The 21955-nt window shown below is 36.6% G+C and overlaps 1 protein-coding gene across 2 annotated transcripts in view; it reads right to left on the bottom strand.

Annotated features, from left to right (window-relative positions):
• The window catches only part of PRKD1 (protein kinase D1), a gene marked incomplete at both ends in the record, with an annotated part of 133424 nt that overhangs the window by 17960 nt on the left and 93509 nt on the right, over positions 1–21955 (bottom strand). The window contains 7 exons of one of the 2 annotated variants that reach the window (XM_080346118.1): positions 1622–1901; positions 2323–2400; positions 3170–3293; positions 5555–5759; positions 9168–9245; positions 10923–11133; positions 21282–21305. In XM_080346118.1, the coding sequence (XP_080202244.1) occupies positions 1622–1901; positions 2323–2400; positions 3170–3293; positions 5555–5759; positions 9168–9245; positions 10923–11133; positions 21282–21305 (1000 nt within the window). The remainder of the gene's footprint in view (positions 1–1621; positions 1902–2322; positions 2401–3169; positions 3294–5554; positions 5760–9167; positions 9246–10922; positions 11134–21281; positions 21306–21955) is intronic. The other variant, XM_080346117.1, reaches the window with a different exon arrangement.

Below are 21955 nucleotides of genomic sequence, written 5' to 3'. Positions count from 1 at the left end.
TGATTCTTTGGAGCATTGCCGCTTCTGTCTCCTACATCTGCCTAGAATCCTGTTCACGCTGACTTCATTTTATTATGATTTCAGCTTCATCAAAACCAGTGTCCTCTACTATAAAGCCTGCATTACACACCGAAGACACTTGCTACTGTCGATCAGTACCTCTCCTAGCTGCAGTAAGTGGCATGAGGAACTTCTGCTCCATATGGCTTATTCCCTTGTCCTTTCCTTAGAAATAGATTGGTTTTGAAATGGAATGTTTCAGTTACATAACGGCTTTTATCATTGCCAATTTATTTTCAAATGTATGTGCGGCTTTGTGTCTACATGAAAAAAAGCATGGACAAAAATAGGCATCTTACACTTTGAGCACAAGACGGAAGGTTGCTATCATTCTCACTTCCCATAGGAATTTGTTCTAAAGGTCTCAGATGACCTTAATTTTTATACCAAAAAAAAACCCCAAAGATACTTGTAAAGAAAATTTTCAGACTTCCCAAGAGGGAGGGAAGACAGCTGTCATTCCCAGTCCAGCATTTTAGGTGATTGGCTTAGCTATGCTGGGCTCAAACCAGGGCCACTAGGCAACTAGCCTGATTGAAATGATATCCAGAATTTGACACTATTCTATGCAGGAACACAATCGAGAAAGGAAAAGACAGAGCTGATCTCATTTTATATGTGAGCTGTTTTGCCTGGAGATGTAATGCCACAGCCTGTTGTATTACTTGGTTTCTGAAGGGCTTGTGATATCATTAGCATTTTGCGCTGCATTAATAGCATCCAGATGTCAAGTGCTAAATTGGGTATACACTACAACAAAAGGTCTAATCCAAATTGTGCATAGATATCCAAATTTACGCTGGCTAGGCTGAGTACAAGTGCCAGAGCAACAACAGCAGCACATGCCTAGTAGTGGGAAATTGTTTGCCCTGTGCTTTGTTTTCAGTACCTGAACTACATTTAAAGGAGTTTCATGTTTTGTTTACATAAACTGTCATCTTTGCTAGAGAATTACCCAAAGGTATGTAAATTGGAGGCAAAGATATAACATATTCAGTCCTTTAAGTCCTGGGTAACATCCATGCCTTGTGCTTACAACAGCTGTTCTTCACAGTTAAGCTCATTTCATCTCAGCATGGGACAATGTTTGTGGCAGTTGTATAGCCAAATCTGATGAAAGGGAGCATATCATGCCTGCTGTAGTGACCTAAAGAGTGAAGAGCTGCTTCTGCCGATAGCTAGAAACATAAGCTCCAGTCATGATGGGAAAAATCTATCAACTTCCAACTGGAGCTCAGAAAATTTCATGCCTCCTCTGCACATGGAGGTTGTTACTCATGGCAGCAACACAAATGTGGATGACATGCCTTACTGATATAAAAACTCTTTGCTCACTAACAAATCTGCAACTCATATATTAATACAGATGTCCTGGTATAAACTGGAAACACATGAATGAGAAATTGCGGTGTTTAAAATAACATGCAGAGAAGTGATAAGCCGTGACAGAACAGTCCTCACTAGCTGTGCAATACTTACTTGCAACATGTACAGAAGATTGAGCAATGTCATTTGTGATATGACTCTACTTATTTGAAACAGAGGAAATGAATAAACTTACTGTGCAGGCTGGGTCCTGACCCAGTTGACGTCCCTTTAGGGATGACGGGCATCAGGGCATGCTGTATTGCTATCTCCCACATTCGTGCCACATCAACGCCAGTACCACTGGTGATAACACTGTTATTCAGTGGAACACTTGAGGGGTTTTCTATGTTTTCTCCAACATAATAAACTATATTTGCTGTGCTTATTTCAAAACAATGTGGATTGGCTCCTTGAGGCAGTAAAGTGAAAGTTTTTGCAGGTTCCAGAGACAAAATTTCAGACAATGGGATTTCCTAAAATGAAAAAATCTCTGTAAAGATTATCAATATATAAAACTAAAGCATGAACTTTATTTAACTAATTTATGATATTAGCTTTTAACGATGTGTTTCTTGTACAAACAAAAAGGCTCTTGTAACCTGAAACTCCATGGCACAGAGAACTGTTGATGGTAAAATACTGTTTCTTTCCAATACCAAAACCCTTCCATTTCCACAACATGCATTTTACATGTCCTTGTTAGCTGACACCTTTCTGATCTGAGACTTGCTTGTGAAAAGCAAAACACACAAATGCAGCTTAAATAATGAAAGCAGAGATAAAAGTTATATTACTAGTGTACTTTAAATAAGTATCTATTAATTCAGCAATCTAGTCATTATATTCTACTGCTAGAAAAAAAAAAAAAAAAAGAGATTGAATATTATTCCTTACTTTGTAATATTTGCTTCCAGTATCATTTTGAAAAAGTGTAACACATTTGCTGTCCAGTCTCCAGTAGTGTCGTTTCCTCTGCAAAGAAAAACAAGGGAAAAATATTTCTAGCATTTTCCACATGTATTAATAAAATGTTCATTTCTCAAAAGCATCAGTTCTAAAATGTTTTGGTTAAGTTTGAAGAAATGAATTGTGAACGATAAAGATTAATTTGCTATTACAAGCTTTTATGAGGACTTGATATTTGAGTTTAGGATTTAGAGGGCCACTCTGCTGCTTCAGTAATAACCTAACTCTGCTCAAACTGACCAGATTTTACAAATGTAAAATGTCACTCTGCTGTCTGCATTACATTCAGCACAATTTGCAAGAGGTATGCTGCTAAAAGAATTAACTTTCTTTTTGTATCAGTTATAACACCCCAGCTCACTTTAGAAGGCCACATGCTGAAGTTTTTATTCCCGTTTTAGCAGATCAGAATGAAAATAACTCTTCTCTACATCTATTTTACAAAAGCCTCAATTCATCTAGCAGTAAGATATCTAGGAGACTGCCCATAAGGTGTTAACATTATTTTTTACTTCCTTCAGAATGTCTTCACATTTGGCTGCCTATGACACTGCAACTGACATTCCGATATTTTTCTGTGTGTTTTAACTGTGTCCTGTTTCTTACAAGCAGTGCCAGCCCTCAGTCATGACAAGCATCAGGACTGTAGGAATCACAAATCCTGTGAAAAATGCCTTACATGGCTGACTGTAAATTATCAAAGTATTGTTAGGATTTTATTCTGGACTATCATACAGTATGTACAGTAAGACAGATCTTCCTTAACATTCCTTACCAGTGTGTCCTTGCTTGTATAGTGAACCATCCAACCCTCCTTCATTACTGTGCTACTTCTCCTTTTTGTGTGCTTCACAGATTGTACCACTCTCATTAGTGGAATATTGTTGCTGGTTGAAGGGCTTAAGAATAAATCAGTAAAGGCTTTTAAAAAGAAGATAACTTTGGACAGAAAGAAAAAAACACCTTTTAAATCAGAATATATATATATATATATATGTATACATGATATCCACAGCACTATCAGACATAGACTGGACACTGTTTTGTTTTGTCATTCCAAGTACCTTGAGACTATGAAGGAAAAAATTGTAATGCTACACAAGAAGAATGTCAGAGATCTTCTGAACATTTATAGACACACATACACACACACACTCTCCCAAAAATATTCCTACAGATGAGCTAAGAAGACAGGAAGATTATTACAGCCTCAGCTAGGGTGTGGAAGCCACAGCTCAAGCCTGTGCTATGCATGATTCAGACCAGTACTTGATCTTGAATCTCCCATAACCTAAGTAAACACTGTCCATCAGATTACTGTCCTGTGATCTTTCTTGGGTTCAAACACACAGTGAAGTTCTGATGGTTTACAGAGGAGAAAATGTGTCAGCTGACCTGCAGCGCATACCCTGGCAGGGCATCTGCTGGAACCTCTCAGAAAAAGGGATGTAAGCTAATACATTTTATCCTCAAACAGCTAAAGCGACATCCCATTGCCTTACACTCTGGTATATGCATGCTGAATTTTTCCATGACTCAGCTGACACACAGTATATCAGGAAGGCACAGGAACTCAACAGTATGCCTGACAGCACAATCAGATAAAATCTGGACTACCCAGTTGAAGAGGTTTAATAAACAGCCAAGTCCATCTTCCCAACTTCCTTGCTGTTGCAGTTAACCATTCCTAAAGCAGATTATGCATAATGAAACAAGGACTCATAATCTGCTCAATCATAAATGTCAATGCTTAGTTATTTCTGGCAGAACTTTTAAAAAGAGATGCTGCATTGTACCTGCAAACACAGCATAGAGAGCTCATGAGTTCTGCCCTACTGGCAAAACTGTTGGTGCGACAACACCAACAAAAAAGGGCAGAAACCACCCAGAAAAAGAATAATATCTTAAGTTTCCACAGTTTTTCTGACTGTGGATGTCTGCAGATGGTTCTGCTTCACTGTATTGCATCCTGGAAATAAAACATTTTAGGAACTGGTAATTTCCAATCAAAATGCAAAATGCATGCTCTCTTAAAGCTTCATTAAGGCTGTAACATAGAGTTAACATCTCTATTTTGCCTAAAAATGATCAAAAGATCTCCCGTCCCTATATAACTGTTCTTGTCTGTACTGACACGATAATTACCTTTTCATTTGCTTTTAATAGATCACTTAAAAATAATTAATGGACATGGGGACTACCCTTACAAATTTATTATTGCATACATAACAAAGCTATTACTGGAAATACAGGGGTGCTCCTCAACTAAGTAAAATATGTACCTCGGTTATTGATGTTTTTATTAGGTATGTTTGGGTATTTGTATTTTGAAATATTACCAAAACACTCCTAGTAAGCAAAATAAAAGAGGAAACGCAGGTCAAACTGTGACCTGTGAAAGAAAACAATTCCATAATTCTTCAAGGTACAGATCCATTACATCAAGTAAATTACAGCTGAAAGGACCTTAATTCAATTTAGGTCCCCTGACAGTGAAAAATCCCTACTTTTTCCCTTCTAGTCTGTACAGTTCCAATAAGTGAATAATGCTTTCTTTTCTTTTCTTTTCTTCAGACATTGTTAAGGTAAGTTGCACAACTCAATTCCTATTTTCCTTCCCAATTAGTCATTTCAAGCCACTGATCTATTTTGGAACTTGCTTGAAACAGCTACTTAAACTTTGCTAAACTTTTCTTCTTTCTAAAAGTATCTGAAAATGCAAACAATTCCTCTAGAGCTGACTATACCACTGTTTCCTTCTTTCACATTTATTTATTTATTTAAATGACCAGGTTTTGCACTTTTAGTCAGGGAAAAAAATGCTCGGGAAAATAAATTTAAAAATTTGTTCTCTATTGCTTATGCACACATGAAGTTTCACAACATCATTTTCCAAACCAAGAAGACATGCAACAATTACTTGCACATTAGTTTTCAGTTGCTACTTCAACTTGACAATAATTTTTAAGTTTAGCTTAAACTGCTTAATGCATATATTCAGTGAAGCAATCTCATTGCAATTTCAGAACCACCATATATATCTCTAGCTCTCTGCATTCTCATGGAGTGAGAATACAGTCCATGTAGATTCCACTTGAACCCTAGACATGATACTCACAAATAAATATAAAAGAAGATAGAAGGTATGCTTCCAGCTCACCTGATCATCCTGTTAGATTCATCATGATCTGGATCAGCATCCTGCATTTCCCCGTTGTCACTATGGCATCCTGTCATTGACATCTCAGAATCATGAGTTATAGATTCTTCCATGTCATCTATAAACCCACTGTTTCTTTCACTGTCATTGTCATCACTCCCTTCTTCCATGACCACGTCAGACTCAGCCCCAGGACTAAGGAGATCTGAAATATCATTTCTGAAATTATTATCTAAAAGCATAAAATACTCCAATCACAACAATCTGACACATTTTGAGCTTCAGGAAAACTCAGGTTCTCTTTGGAACTCTATTGTCTGGCTCTACTCAGTATTCTATGTGTACTGGTGAAGTGTTGTTTTTAACCAGACATTTAGAAAATCACTACAGAAAACTGGAATTTCTTATCCATGGACTTCTATAAAACAGTCTATATTCATAAGCTTTATTTCTGAGATCTTCTGGCAGATTTTCCCTGTAGTTTGAATGTTGCATACTGGCTTGATGGCTGTTGGCAGGCTACAGCTGCAAACTGATGCTAGAGGAGCAGTAATTTCAAAACTAGGAATTCTGTAATATGATGATGACATGACAATGAGCTATTGAAATAACTCCCAAGACAATTACTTATAATGTGAACATTTTTGAGGTAAAAAGACATTTCCTTTGCACCAGTGCTCTCTGTGAAGGCTGCACAATGTGGCACAATAATCCATACTATTGAGATAAGACGTCCCGACTTTAGAAAAGAAATATCAATAAGTATCAAAATGTCCAATGTCAGCAAAGAAAAAATAAAAATATTTAGGATTTAACTGATTTGACTATGACATAGTATTAATAATATCTTCCAGCTTATATTTGAATTATGTTAAAATTTCCAGTTTCAAGATTAGATATGTCTAAGTAAGATCAAAGTAAGAAATAACTTCTTATTGTATTCCTGGTTTTGAATGGATTTATCTGGAAGACAGAAAGGAAGAGAAAACTTTAAACTTATTTCCCTGACTTACATTCCAAAAAGAAACAAACAAAACCCCAGAAAACCACCACCACCACCACCACACCAAAAAAGGCATTTTGTTGAAACTCAACCTGCTGTTATATAGGCTGTGATCTAATATGTCAGAATCATCAGTCCTGTCAGAGTGTAAAGACAGAATTAGTTTTTCTGGGATGTTTGCAGTGTTTCAGAAAATTGAACGTTAAAATCACATGGAAGACACCAGATATTCTCACCAAGAAACTCTTGCCTAACTGTGGCTGTCAAGAACCTTCCTCCACAATGTTGATGATGCCCCAAAAGAAAACTGAACTGGCTGACAGCAAAATGTTTTGAATTGACGACATTTCACTCAAATTGAAAGTGCACAGCTGAAAGGTTTATTTTGTATTTGTGTGATTAAGAGACACATTATACTTCATCTCCAGCAGAAACAGTCATCCAGTCATGAATGGCACTGACAATGCAAGGCTCTCTCTTTACTACCCTACACCACTTTTAAAATCTCTATTTTTAATAAATCCACAATCAATTAAAAATAACCTCCCACATTTAGTATATAATGTGTTTATTAATGAGACCATACTTGGATTTTTATTGCTTCAGCTCTTCCTTCACTTACTATTTTGGGGAAGACGTATCACACAGCAGATGGACAGAGTGACAGATATTTTAAATGTGAAAGTAATGTGAACTAAATTACTGTAAAAACAGAAAGGAGATAGGAGGACAAAATTGCCTTCAATAATCCTAAGGACCCTATACCAGTCATTCAGGAGAAACAACTAAGAGTTCTACTGTGATGCTATAGATATCATACTCCAGATATTATTTGGTAGGGAAAAGCCAACTTCTATAAATTTTATGATGGAGAGTTTCAAGGAGTATACTTGGAGTAAGCTTGGAGTACATGTTCTCACCCCAATGGCTTCGCACAAGCTTTTCTACTCAGCTCTTCCTCAGAGAAACCATCACTGCCCATCAGCCTGGCACCAGATTCATGTGTAGGTGGCAAGTCAACAGAAGCAGTCTGTTGCTTGTGTGGCAAAGGTGGGGAAGGGGCATAGAGGATGAGTTGGAGGGATGAAGTACAGTTGCCTCAGATGGAAAGAACAAACTTCAAGGAGTAATTCAGAAATAAATGTAAATTTTGTTCCATTACTCCAGCTGTCCAAAAACAGGGCTTGCCTTCCTGTCTTCTCTTAGTGCTTTTGACCAATCCTGTTTTGCACTCCTCTCTAAAACTGCACCTATGCTGGAAAAATGTTATCATTTATAAGCAGATTTAGTTACTTCCTCTGACTGCAAAATCTCAGGGAAAACTCTTTACTTTTATCAATGGAATTGATATTTCATGGTGTATGTTTAGCTCTTGGATTTGAAGATCAAGCCATAAACTTCCATAAGCATTATTACTTGCAGTCCTGAAGAAATACTTATGTTATGGGATACTTAATGGTGAAGTGAGGTATAACTGGTGTAAAGAAGGGAGGGAAGGAGGGAAGGAGGGAGGGAGGGAAGGAGGGAGGGAGGGAGAGAGGAAGGGAGGGAGGGAGAGAGGAAGGAAGGAAAAATAATAGTAACAGGGACTCCAAGAGCCCATTTCAAGGTGTATCAGATTGGACACGCAGTAGGAGTCCAACATCAACCTTCCAGAAAGTCATGAACCTCATCATGTTTCAAGCTCGGCATCTGAAATATTTTTGCCTACACTAATTGCCATTGAACAGAAAAACTTCGTGGTAATACAGTCCCACTCCTATTAGAAATACTATGAAAAATATTAAACATTCCTAATTTTGGAAACTTGATATCTTTTCAATAAAGTTGAACACTGATTTAAAGTTTGAAAAAGGATGTCTAATAAGGCAATACTTCATTAACCCCAGAAGCAGTTTAGGCTGACAACTTAACATGGCAATGTGCATTACAAACTGAACACTTCACCACACTTCTCATTCCCTTATCACATAGAGAAGTGACATTTTCAAGGCAATCAACAGCTCATCTACAACCACCCTTTTTTTTTCTCCAGTACCGTCTGTCAAGCCTACCCATACATTCCTACACTTGACACAAAACCGACAGCACATGTATGGGAAAATCAGCAGATATTCAAGCCTTTAGTTCTGGCGACTGATACGATTAGTTCTACACCAATGGTAAGCAGTTCTTCCAGGTATACTTTTCCTTTTGGGGAAGATTATCCTAAAACAAATGCTTCCCTCCCTCCCAGCCCCTCAGATTAAAAAGCAATTTGGTGCTCATATCTGACACGGTGAATGCCAACTTCTCAGGTGTGCGGCTTTCTGCTTTATTTTGGCATTCTGCATTCAACAGGCTGCCCAGCAGTTTTGCTGCTGATATCACCTCTGCCTGTCTGTCAGTGACACCTACTTGGAGGACACATGCTCTGAGCATGTGAACCACTCGTACAGTTCCTATTCCTCCTACACTTCATCTTCAATGTAACAAAGAAATATTGCAGAGGAAAGGCCACTCCCAAGCAATGATAAAAAATGTGTCTTTGTAAATGTCATAGTTTTACATTTCTCCTTTATTTAACTGATGGTTTAAACAATGACAGAAACAATTGTTACGGCAACTTACCTCCATTAATGGCAACTTCCCCCAGGCAGTTATTTGGCACTTTAGGAGCACAGCGTTTGTGACAGTTGAATCTACAGTCTGAGAAGGAAAAAAAGGATACGGTAAAACTATTTTTTCTTTTTCTATGATACAATTATATTTTTTTCCTGATATCCAGCCTATAAACTTCAAGCCATACTGTTTCACTAATACAATATTAATGAGTCCAGAGAGCACTCCTTAGCCTGGCTGCAGACCACCTGCCAGTGACAGGGAGAGGATGAAGATGCTAAAAGTGTTCTTCCCTGCGGGGAAAGGAAAGCATCACTGAGGGTAGCTCCATGGAGGCACTGGCTGCAGCCAAAGTGTCTGCTAGCTCTTGTAGGGAAGTGACTGGGAGACAAGAGCACTTGGCTGCAAAGCCAGAGCTGTTCTTCCAGTGAAGGCAGCAGACTGGGCTGCAGTATATCCACTGCAGCTTAAGAGATCAACTACATATCCAATGCTGAGGACTGAAAATTGAAACAGCAGAACCCTAGCCAACAACTGTGAGAAAATATTTGTTCTCTACATCTCAAGACAACTTCTACACAACTTTCAGTGGAGGGTTCCTTCAATACCCTTCTTATTTTTCAGGTATTTTTATTTCCCTCTACCTTTGCTTTTTCATATGCATAAGTAGCACTTTAGTAGATGTCATCTTAACTGTTTTCTTTTGGCTTATGAACACATTTTACTTAAACTAACAGCTGTAATTTATTATCACACCTGGAAAAGCAAAGAGTCAGGCAGGAAGAAATATACTAAGGTTGTCCATAACCTTGTAATTATTTAACTTCAGATTGATCAAAAACCCAACTGAGGTACAGCAGTGCCAAATTGTAGGTAAATATTTTTGTAAAAAATCAGGTTCATATTTGCTTATGTCACTGGGATTCAAAATGAACTGAAACAGGTGATGCCTTCATAAAGATTTTGCTTTAGTTAAATCACATCAGCATCACATCTTAAGCTAAAGGAATGCAATTTCATATTTTTGCAGGGTGTTAGTTTAAGGCAGCAACACAAAATCTACAGATTAATTCTATGAGAGTTATTGTTTATTTTAATAGAAGGAAGGTGATTTTAAGGATCTGTTAGCTGACATGATCTAACACCATGGCACGCACAATGCTTCATATTCATGGGCACTCTAGTTGGCTGAGGTGAGCCAGTGATCTAGGCTACAATCCAGTGGGCTTGATTCACTTTGGCACCTACTAAGGTACAACACCAGGAGCCTTGAGAGCACTTTAGTCACATTGAAAAAATGTGGTTTTAAGTTCTCATATAAGGTCATCTTATTTTATTTCCATTACAGCTCTCCCAAAACCCTGAACTGCTGGGACTCAGGCTTCAATTCAAGCATAAGACTGTAGATTGAAAACAATGAAGATAAGAATATAGTACTTGTGTTAACTATGCTGCTGTACCTGCCTGTGAGCACACACTCACCTAGTGCCAAATACAAGTAAATTTACACCTGCATGAAAAAGATGCAAGCTACTGCAGATATACTGCAGGGTAAGAATGAACAGCCACGCAACCAGCTCCTGCAGAATAGCAATTACTGTAATTGACTCCAGCTGAATCCAATGTAATTGTACATGTGCCCACACCTACACAGTTCAGTGAGGAAATCACGAGTAAGTACGTACCTCAACTCGTACTACTTAAACGTTAATTTACTAGTTTTATTACACTTAGCTTTTATGTTCCTAAAGGGTGACTACTTACCTTTACACTGCAAACCCTGTCTAAAAATCCCTTTGAGAAGCTTCTTACAGTACTGGCAAACTGTTGGCCGTGTGTAAGAGTGGATGACGAAAGTGTGAGGCACTTTAACCTTGGAGAGTAAGATCTTGTCTAGCTGAATAGGTCGTCCAATGTAGGACTGTGAATTTGATCTCTTCTCTCGCCCACTGAATGATTCTGATGGCGTCTTTTGCTATGAAATACATAAAAAGAACATTTGAAATAATCATGATGCATTCATTTTTAAACTAATATCATATTCACATATACCTGCCTGAAGAACAGTAACTCATATGTCATAAAAAGTAACATAAATGCTTTTAACCACTAACAGAACATGCAACATACCCTCTCTCAGACTGCTTTTGAAAAAGTGGAATGGTATCAATATATTTGCCAACACTAATATCATAGATTTCACATTGTGGTTGAAAAAGGTTTTTATTTAAAAAACGCCATATTTTTATCAAAATTTAAATATTCATTAAAGATTTCTCAGAAAAGCATTTTGTGTTTAATAAAAACACAAACCTCTCTGATTTTATGTTTTATGTAAAAGGTAACATTGTAAGGCTGTATTTTTTGTATGAACATTAATAAAATTATTACCTTATTCAATGTGCATGCAGGTTTTTGATAGACAACAGATTAGTATTTTTCATCCCTTCAATTTATAACTTTTGCTATCACTAACCTTACCACATTCAGATTATGCACAATAGATCACAATAGGCATTTATATATACAGCATATATATAAATATGTATGAAGTGAGACACACAGTCTAAAGTATGGAATCAAAAGAATTCCTCAAACAAATGAGTTACCTTAGTTTCTCCTTTAAATTCATTTATATGTAAATATGCTAATTGCCCCAGAAAATAACTGACCCAGAAAACTGCTTTATCCTAAGAATTGCCCTTGAGAAACAACCAAGCTACACCCACAGTTAACAATGAAAGGAGAAAAAAGTTACAAGATGCAGCTTGATCATTTAAGACTCAGCATTTTCTTGCCATCATCTGCAAGTAATCTGATAACTGAAGACTAGAAAATGAGTCATTCCCCAGTGTGCCTGCACAGTTCAAAAAGTTGTAGTAGCTGAAACTTCAGATTGGCCTACCTGGAAAAACTGTTCTGTTTCAAAGTAATAATGTTATAGGAAATTCTACAGCTAAGAAGGCTGATTATTATTTCGTGGTCACAAAAATACAAAACTACATTTCTGTATGCTTCTGTCTGATAATCTTGGAGTAAAGAGGAATTTGAAAGTTATTTTGGTGGCAGAAGAACCTAAGGAGGTGCAGACTTTTCCTTCATAGTGTATTGCCATATGAAGAAAAAAAAAAGTTTCCTCCTTCCAAAGATCAGGTAGGTTTCTTTTTGTGAAGATAATTCTTTTTTCTTTTGGTTATACTGCAGTACTATCTGTCTTTCCAAGGACACTTATGTAGTAGATTTGCTGAACATTAGAGCTACCCTGCATCAGTGTCAACATCACATGCTCATCCACTGTATATAAATGCAGTTCTGTCAAATCAAGAAGAAATATGCAAAATACATTGTATGAGCCAGGTGCATGTGGTGACCATAAACAAACTGTGTAAGAAAGCATCTGTCTCTTCTTCATCGTAAATCATAGCGGAAAACAAACAACACCCAGCCAAACCTAAAAACCAAACCAGACTCACTTTAGGACAAAATTTATTTAGTATATGTTAATTAGCAACATTGTTTACCTAAAATTTCCAAGGCAGATTGCATTAAGTCTTGTGAAATCAACATGAACAGGACTTTGGAAGGAAGGGCGGAAGCCCAGCAGGAAGGAAGAACAAGCCTACATATACAGCACAAACTGCATTGCTCAGCTTGTGCAAACTACCTGTAAATGACAGCCCTCAGTACCTACGGACAGGACAAAGCTCACAAGAGGAGCCAGAAATACTTAGGTGGCCCTTTCACTATTGTGTGTCAAATAGCGACAGTTTCGGCCCAGATTGACGCTACTTCAGTCTTCATGCAATGCCTTGCAAGTTAGACATCCTCAATCCGGTGCTATGGTCAGATACCTGGCTCTGAATTTGCTCTTCAGCGCTCATAATAAGAACACTTATATATGTGACATATTACATTTTAATGTAAGTATTTTCTTTTTGAATAAAGTCATTCTTTAATGGTTTGCCTTAATTCTAATCACTACCTGCAAGGCATTAGTCACAAAGCTTTGCTGTCTTTGCCTTGAATATGGACATTTAGTAGATTTTTCATGTTGTGACACTATTCTTGTAAAATGTACTTTAATTGAAAAGGAGTAAGAATTTCTAATGGGAAAGAGTACTACAGTTTGCTTTTGCAGTTGTCACTGCAACAAATTAATATTTCAGTTTACTGTTCTTAACACTAGAGTTACTTCTTGACAATCTTACTCATGCCTGAAGTACAAGTGATCCAAATATCTCCTCACATCATGATCTCACTTAGAACCCTATCTAATATCACCTAAACTAAATCTACTTTGTACTGTCATTCTTTTACTTCATTTTCCAAATTATTGCCAAATAAAAAAATATTTTTGCAACTGAATACTGCTAAAAGCTTTTTAAAAGTCCAAATTACGTCTAGTTAACTTCATATTCAAAGGATTTTAGAAAGCTGGGTCAGCCCCATTTTCCTCACCAAATGCTTTGCAGGTTTCAGAAACCTCAGTGGTATTGCTGAAATGTACTGAGACTAATCTTAGGCACTTATATGACTGAAAGAGAGAGACAAGCTTCCCTACAGCTTTGGCTCTGATCACTGCGATGTGCTGCCTAGATGATGTCTGATCAAATCTCAGGTGTGGTACACTATGGGTTTCAGACAAATTACTTGCTATAGTTTTTGCTCTTCCAGTTTGATGGCACGTTTTTCAGTTTTAATGTGCTAGTATATGCTTCTGAATAGTTCTGAGAAAATGTTAGGGTGGACAAAAAGTTAATTCTGTGTGCTCTATATTGACTCAGTCTTTTCTGAAGGATAATTCTGCAACAGTCATTCATCATACCATCAGCTTTGATCAAATATCAAGCTACCTTTGATGAAGCTTTTTTATTGATCTTCATTAAACTTGTTTCTTGAAACTTCTATCAGTCAACACAGTTATAATTTTTGAAGGATTTATCTCAAATCTCACTTCACATGGCTGCTGCCTAATGTTAGAAAATAGGTGATCAATTATATTTTCGCTAGTAATTTAGAAGTGTTCTCTACAGATTCAAGCAGAAATGGATACTAAACAAAAGGTAAAACATTAGAAGACCTAGTGCAGGACGTCAATTGTCAAGACCAGTCCCCACCTTAATTTTCTAATGTGATTTTAATATTTACACTGCTGCTTGTATTTCTGCTAAAAATAATGTACTGAGAATGCATAACAAGCTCAAAGATAAACAACACAACAATTTCACCATCTTCACCTTAAAACAAGTGAGATTAAATAAGTAGGCCTAAACTTTAACAAATTCTTTGTAAGCAATATCTGTCAGCTCTTCCATTCACAGTCATATTTACAGAAAAAGTATGTCATCTTTGCCAGTCTGCAAGCACTGGGCTGCTATGCAATAGCAGTGTAGTACACCACGTAGCACACTGGCAATTACTTATTTGCAGTACCTTCAGGTCAAGTAAAAGGTAAAGTTGATTTTCACTTTCTCCCATACTAGAAAAGACATCAGCAGCCATGGATCCAGCCTCTCTCCTGCATGGTCAGGCCTGATATGATGGACTTGCACTCCTTCCCTCTTCCAACTGGAGGCAATGGGACCCTCTGCTTCTGCTCAGAGGTAGGAAGGGAACGGAAGCTGGTGACAGAAGACTCATGACTGATTGGGAGAAGGAATGCTTTCTCCATACTGTCATTGACGAGCTTCTCCTCTCAATATCTTCCAAAACTCCTGTCAATATCCCTTAACTTTAACTTTCAGCACTCCCAGCATCAGACAGATACCACAACTTAAAGCCCCTGAAAGGAAACCAGGAACTATCCTGTTTTCACTGCAAATGCAAAAATCTCTTCCACAAAGCACCTTCTCCCTCAGCCAGTCTGCCTGGTTTGTTAGAAAGATAAATTAGTTTTTCCTGGTAGTCAGCCAGACTACTGACTCAGCAAATCTGGAAACTTCCCAGGAAATCATTGCTTAACTGGATTACACCATGGAAACTAACAGCCTGCACTGATCCAAACACTAAACAGTCCTTTAGAACAATCATCTCAGCAAGGTAAAGTATAATTTAACAGCTCAAAATATTAATTTCCAAGTGACAAACATGAAGAATCACGTGCAGATATTTAACTGAATGAATGGCCAAGCAAGCCAGTGACACTGATCACATCCAGAGACTTCAATTAAATTATGCCTTAAACTACGAGACTATCTAATAGAATCCAGTGTTTCCTTACTCTTTTATTTTGAAAAAAAAAATGATTCCAAGAAAGGAGAGGTGCCAAGCTTTTCCCCAGCATGGGGCATTCTGTGTGACTCTTACTAGCTGATGCATTGCCCTCCTCCTTGTTCAATTTGTTCAAATTTTTTGAATAGGTAGACTGAAGCTACCTAAGGTTTATTTGCTGAGCTTTATTAAAAGGTATTCAAGGACACAAGAAGTTTGTCTGCAGTAGCCAGAAGCAAAGTGATTGTGCAGAACCCTGTCATTGTAGGGAGACATCTTCCATGTAACTGTTACCCCAAAGGTAAAATCCCTCCGCAGGAGATCCCTCTGTCTGTCTTTTTACCTTGTTCAAATCTATTGCAAAATACAATTAAGAAACTGAAATAAATACTGATTCCCTGCCAATGGATTCAGCTGTTATCACCTGGGTGAGTTTGACTGTCTTCTAGCACTACTTCTATCCCTCCCAGGCACAGAAATCAAAGAAACTTTAGGGAGATGCTGAAAGGCCTAATGGGAAGCAGTAAAGCTGACTGCCTGCATGCAGTTGGCCTCCTCGGAACAAATACAAGGAACAACCGTACAACCCGGCTACACAGGCTGGCCTAAAACATTAAACAGACTGCTGTTTGCTTGACTTCTTTTAAAGAGTTTCAACAGTCCTCTAAAAATGTCCAAGGACTTCTGACAAAACTTTGCTGAAGTTTCATGTTTTAGAAGAGTCCAAAAAGAAATTCTTAAATTTTGACATTTAATCATCAAATTCAAGTCAGTGAACTTCACTCAGAAGAGAACAGGCTACGCATCCTATATTCTCCTAAATATATCATTTTTCAAAACTGTTCACAAAGAAGTGCTAACCTTTTGCAGGCTCAATATCTAAAAAGTATTGTGACATTATTCCTGTACTTATAACTGAGATATTAAATCAGAAACAACACAGGTATTCCTACATTTTTGAAATGTTTGCCTTAACAAAAGAAGCAAACTACCATGAACTAGGGTTTTTTTAAATTTATATACTTGGAGAACTGAGAAAGTGATGTATATTAAAAACAAAACAAAACAAAACAAAAACAAAACAAAACAAACAAACAAAACCCCCAAAAAACAAACCACAAACCAAAACAAAAAACAACAAACAAACCAGCTGTAACTGTCCGCATGAAGTTTCATTTTTAGCATTTTCTTCCTATATTGAAGTCAGAGGATAAAGCCTTAATAAAAAGTTCATATACAATTTCTTCACAGGAAGCTACTGTCAAAAGAGGTGCTAAACATCTATGTAACCATGTTTTTAATGCAATGGAAATGTTGACTTTCTTTTACAAATTAAACTATGTGACTGTAATTAAGTGAATTCAAGGAAACAAATCTTCAGTTAAATATACTGAAATACCACAGTTAGAATGCAATCAACTGTGTTGTCTTTCGAGGCTTCTTGCACTCTTTAAGTCAAGTGTACAATTTAATCCTACAAGTACCACAGTTAGATAGCTATGGTCTGAAAAACACTTGAGTCTTACATGTGTAAACACATTGAAGAACTGATTTCAGTACAAGCTGTTAATATTAAACTATCCACAGATGGAAATTACTATGTACCCTGTTCCTTCACTCAGACATAAATACCAGCAAACAGTGGTTTGAATACTGTCTGTAACCTGTCTTATTTTGTAAAGTAACAAGAGAAGATTACTGGGTTTCAGCAGTCCTTGTGTAACTACAACAACTTCTCAGAGTCAGGGATTTTCCAAAACAAAAGCCCTGTGCTGACAAAGGATTTGCTCATGACAGCACACATAGTAGGGCTTATATAGCTCAAAGTTTTTTTCTGCATCTTAGAGACATAAGTTTCTTCAATAATATGAAGTTTACTTTGACCTTCTATTATGTGCTTCTTAATTTGAAGTATAATAATTTAAAGTAATAAATTATCTTCAGGTAAGTCTCTTGCACTACTAGAATGCCCTTATCATACGCTGGACTCAGCAGTTCAGTTGTGCCTAGAACTTGTGCATAGAACTAATAAGAAAGAGGAAAAAAAAGGGCACATAACATGACACAAAGGTGGTATAGCCAAGTTGTAATTCAAGACAAAACCATTCAGAGAGTCTTTGTACAATTATGGTTCACACCATGACATATTAATATTACTTTGACATTGTCTCTACACCGTCATTATAGAATCAGGGATAACCAGCAGGCCTCTGGTCTTAACCACAGCCACTGGTTTGGAAAAAGTTTTGACATTGGACAGAGGAAGTCTAGACATATCAGCCTGGTGAGGCTTGTCAAAAGGGAGGAAGTTTGGGGGCAGTACATTGTTATCAATAAGAAAAATAAGCTTATATATTAGAAGGGAAAGCACCACTGAACATATTTGGGCCAGGTAACTGGAGATAAAATGTTGCCTCTATATTCTTCAAAATACAAACTGCCCTTTGGGATCTTCTGCCATTTCACAAGACCCAGCACAAACATGAATGATGTTTCAGAGATGCTATAGGAAAAAAAAAAAAAAAAGTGTGTTGCAGGGTTTGCCACTTTTTTATATTTTCAATACATACAAACCCTTGTGTCAAGTACTTAGAAATTTCAAAAACTTAACTCTGAGTATACGTTTGCTAAGACATACCATACACTCCTAAAGAATTCCTACTGGGACAGTCACAAAGCGTCTACAACTCCTCAGTTTAAGCCATGGTGGCTTGTATTGAAGGATCATAACCTGACAACTACTATTATCGTATGTCTTTCCTAAAAACACAATAGAGGATTTAAGAACAAGTAGCGATTACCTGAGGACAAGAACAACCCAAACTTCTCTCCTCTTCAAGCTGCAGAATCAAATACTCACTAAACCTCTCCAAGTTCTCACAAACAAGTTGCACTCACAAACATCAGTGGACATGGCATATATGAAATTTCAGAACATGTATATCTTAAGCTTTTTACCATTTTCTTTTCTACCTATCTTCCTAGATATATGGAAAATATTAGGTACACAACTGATTCGATACTTATTGCTTTCCTAAATATGCATATTTTAAATTAAAATAATTGGCTCAATCACGTTCTAGGTCTCATCTAGCTGTAATGAACTTCTGAAACAATCATATTGTGACAAATTAGATCAGAAAAGCTCTGATGTAGTTTGAGTTAGTTACAAGAACCTCAGTACTACAGTATTCAGTGCACGACAGCTAATACAGGAACTACTATTATTTTATGGCCCAGTAATGTGTAAGATAAGCCATTCCAACTTTACTTTCTTTATCCTACAATGTTTTAATTCAGGGTTCAGTTGGACTTGGAATGTCACAGACAGGCAATGCTTTAAGAAAAAATGTGAACCTCATTTTAAATAGTTTTTGTTGAGTTGTTTTTTACCTTGAATATATTTTAATATTTTAAATTAATTGTACAAAAGCAAGAATACTAAAAAATGATACCTAAAATATTGTGGAAATAAATTAAATTCCTGTTTAAACATTTAACTTTCAGTGCCAGACTCACTTGAGTTCTTGATTCTCAGTTCTGTTCAGCGTATAACCCTACATTCACCTGGTGAATACGGCACTAAATCAATATTAAAGTTACTTAGGTTGGGTTTAGTTCACAGCCAATATTTTACATTTTTATTATTTTTAAATAACATCTAGATTTTGGACCTCAAAAAATTTTCAGGAGCACTCCTCAAAACAGCACAGGGTATTTTATTAAACAAACAAGCACACTGAATATAAGTTCCCATTTGACAGAGAGGAATGTGCAGGCCACATCACTGGAGCACAGAAGGATAACTTGGGGTGACAAGAATAGAACATAACTGTGAGTGATATTAATTCAGAGTTAACTTGAGTGCCTTTCTTCAAGAGGAAATATTAATTTTGCTTCTGAGGATCTTCATCTAATGAACTCTAGCCATTAGAAAAGGACTCCTACTAATTACAACTGGCTTAAGGCACAAAGCAGTTCTTCTTTAACCCCTCCCTCAAGGGCTCCTTTTTTCCAGTCCAGTGAGCTGGGGAGACATATGAGGCTCTACAGGGACTGAACTGGGAAAAGGAGATGTGTCTTCTGTCTGAGTGTGGAACAGAAAGGCTTCATACACTGGAAATTTTTGAGCCACTGGAAAGGAGGACTCCTTATTTCAATGGGGAAGAGAAAAGAGGAGCTGTAGTAAGAGCTGGGTAAAAGGGAAGAAAGGGAAAATGGCCAGCTACAACTCAAGACAATTCCCTCCCAGAGAATCTAATGTCCTAGTTCTGTAAAATCACTCTTCTATATATAGCTGAGAAGCCTCAAGCCAGCTCTGCTTAAAACAAATCTACAGAGGCAGGCAACACCTGGTGCTTTGTATTCTGTCAGTGGATAAGTAGATAGCCTTTTTAAGGAAAATGATTTAAATTTCAAATTATTTAGTAAAAATAAATCCTGATTCTGCATCAAAAAGCAAAGATAATATGTAAATAACTCTGTAATATTACATTTACCTGTGCCCCATAAGACACAGCATTCCTATTTTAAATGTAAAATTTAGCTAGGCTTTTTCCGAGAATCACTTCCAATGTGTCTATAAAATTACCTTAACGCATCAACATCCATTGCTTCCAGAAGAATGAATAAAAATTACCCAAATAATAGAAACATATATATAAATAGAAATAAAATTATATTGTGTTGTGCAAACGTATTTTGAAGTAAAAACATAGATGGTTACCATATTTGTTTTTTACTAAAGAAACACAATCTTGTTCTTCCTCCAGATGATACCTTTATTTTTTTTGCATTACTCATTTTAATTACCGTTAATTTAGGGTAATTCATCACCATTCAGATTGATGGATTCATTATTTTTCAGATAGCACATACTTAGATCAAAATTATCTTAGACGTAGGGAACAGGGTTTTGTAATATGCCTGTTTGTATTGTTTTATTTGTGTTCTGTGGAGTTATGATTCTGGGGTACACTATGATACTTAGGCACACTACAGTAAGTATATACGTCTTTCAGGAAGAGACAGTTATTTCTTTCAAAGAGATGGATATTTGGCCATGATAATCTTCAAATATTCCTCAGATTAACTATGTAGTATTTCTAAATACGAAAACATTTCCAAAGCCTGCTCTTCTCTGGCTGCATCTCAAATATATTCTGCAAGGGAAAAATGTGAACATTTAACAGTTTCACAAACTTTTGTAACTTTAAACAAAAAAAACCAAAGTTATTTAGAAAATCCACATATTGAAAGCCAAAGAGGACAACCTTTGACATGAAGTACTGATTAAAAGAAATTGTTTTCCCATTTAGACTTTATATTTATATAGCTGTAACTTAGTTGTACACTGTTCATCTTTATTTCCAAAGAAATACATAATACTTGACTAGTTTTTGTTTGTTTTTTTTTAATGCAACTCTATTCTGAAAAAAAGGCTACTACACTGCATTATGGTATTAGAAGTGTTTTGCTGGTGAGCACCTAAAGGACATGTTTGTTCAGCTTAAAATAAAATGTTTATTTTCTACATTATTCCAGCAAATACCCAGTATTCTGAAAATAAAGTTAAAATTTTCTTCCCTTGTGTTACTACCAGTAAAAAGGGGCTTCAGTCCAACCAATGACCTCTATCAATTGCAAGAAATGAAAAAGCCACTTTTGTATTGAAATATTTTAATGTTAGCTAATTTTACTGTTTAGTATAAGAATTCTGACATTCACTTTGGAGTCCGAGCTTTGGACTTCAACACTGGGTATACTCTTTCTAAAAGAAAAACAAATGGTCTTGAGTTCTGAAGATTATAATATACTAATCTGATTAAATGTCTGCATTTCTTCACATTGAGACTGCTAATTTAAGGATTTTCATGATAGTATGATAGGGAATAGAGTAAATTCAGTACATACCTCATAGCCAGGGCTGACAGGAGACTGAGACAGGAAGTTGGAAAGAAGAAAAAAAAACAGAACAAAGAAATAAAGGGGAGAAAAAGACAGAAAATAATGTTACTTTAGAAGCAAGCATGAATGTGCGATTATTTACTGTCATTCTCTGTTATAAAGCAGAATGCGAAAGAATTGCATTTGAGCTATGAGAAGTAAAAATCTGGGTTACATAGCAACCTCCTAGTTCTACATGTTTTAGCATTTCTGTTGATGAGTTTTATACTAAGAAGTTAAGCATCAAAAAGGATATTGGACAGATTTTATTCTTTGGAAGTAGACTTTTAAAGCTGTATACAAATATAGTCCCCAGTCAACTTTGCGGCTCACATGAAATTATTTTTTGTCTAATTAAAACATTTATACCCAAACTGAAACTGTGTCTGTGTGCAGTGGCTCCCTATGAGAGGATAATTAAAGTACCCTTTGCAAGATTCTGCATTAATCTGTCTCGAAGACTTTTCAGCTGCACAGTTTTGTGAGGGCATAACATCTTCACTTAGGTAGTGGCATTTTTCCAGAAGTCAGACTTACAAGTTAAATTTAACACTGTGAGCAACATTGACAAAAAGGTTCTGAAACCATAACTTAGTTAATAATTCCACCTACGAAAGATCCCCAGGAAATCCCTCTCTCCA

This window comes from Nesoenas mayeri (genome assembly GCF_963082525.1).
Source record: "Nesoenas mayeri genome assembly, chromosome: 5".
NCBI classification, from domain to species: Eukaryota; Metazoa; Chordata; class Aves; order Columbiformes; family Columbidae; genus Nesoenas; species Nesoenas mayeri.
Note: the sequence above shows the minus strand (reverse complement) of the source record. Positions and strands in the feature narration are given on the sequence as shown.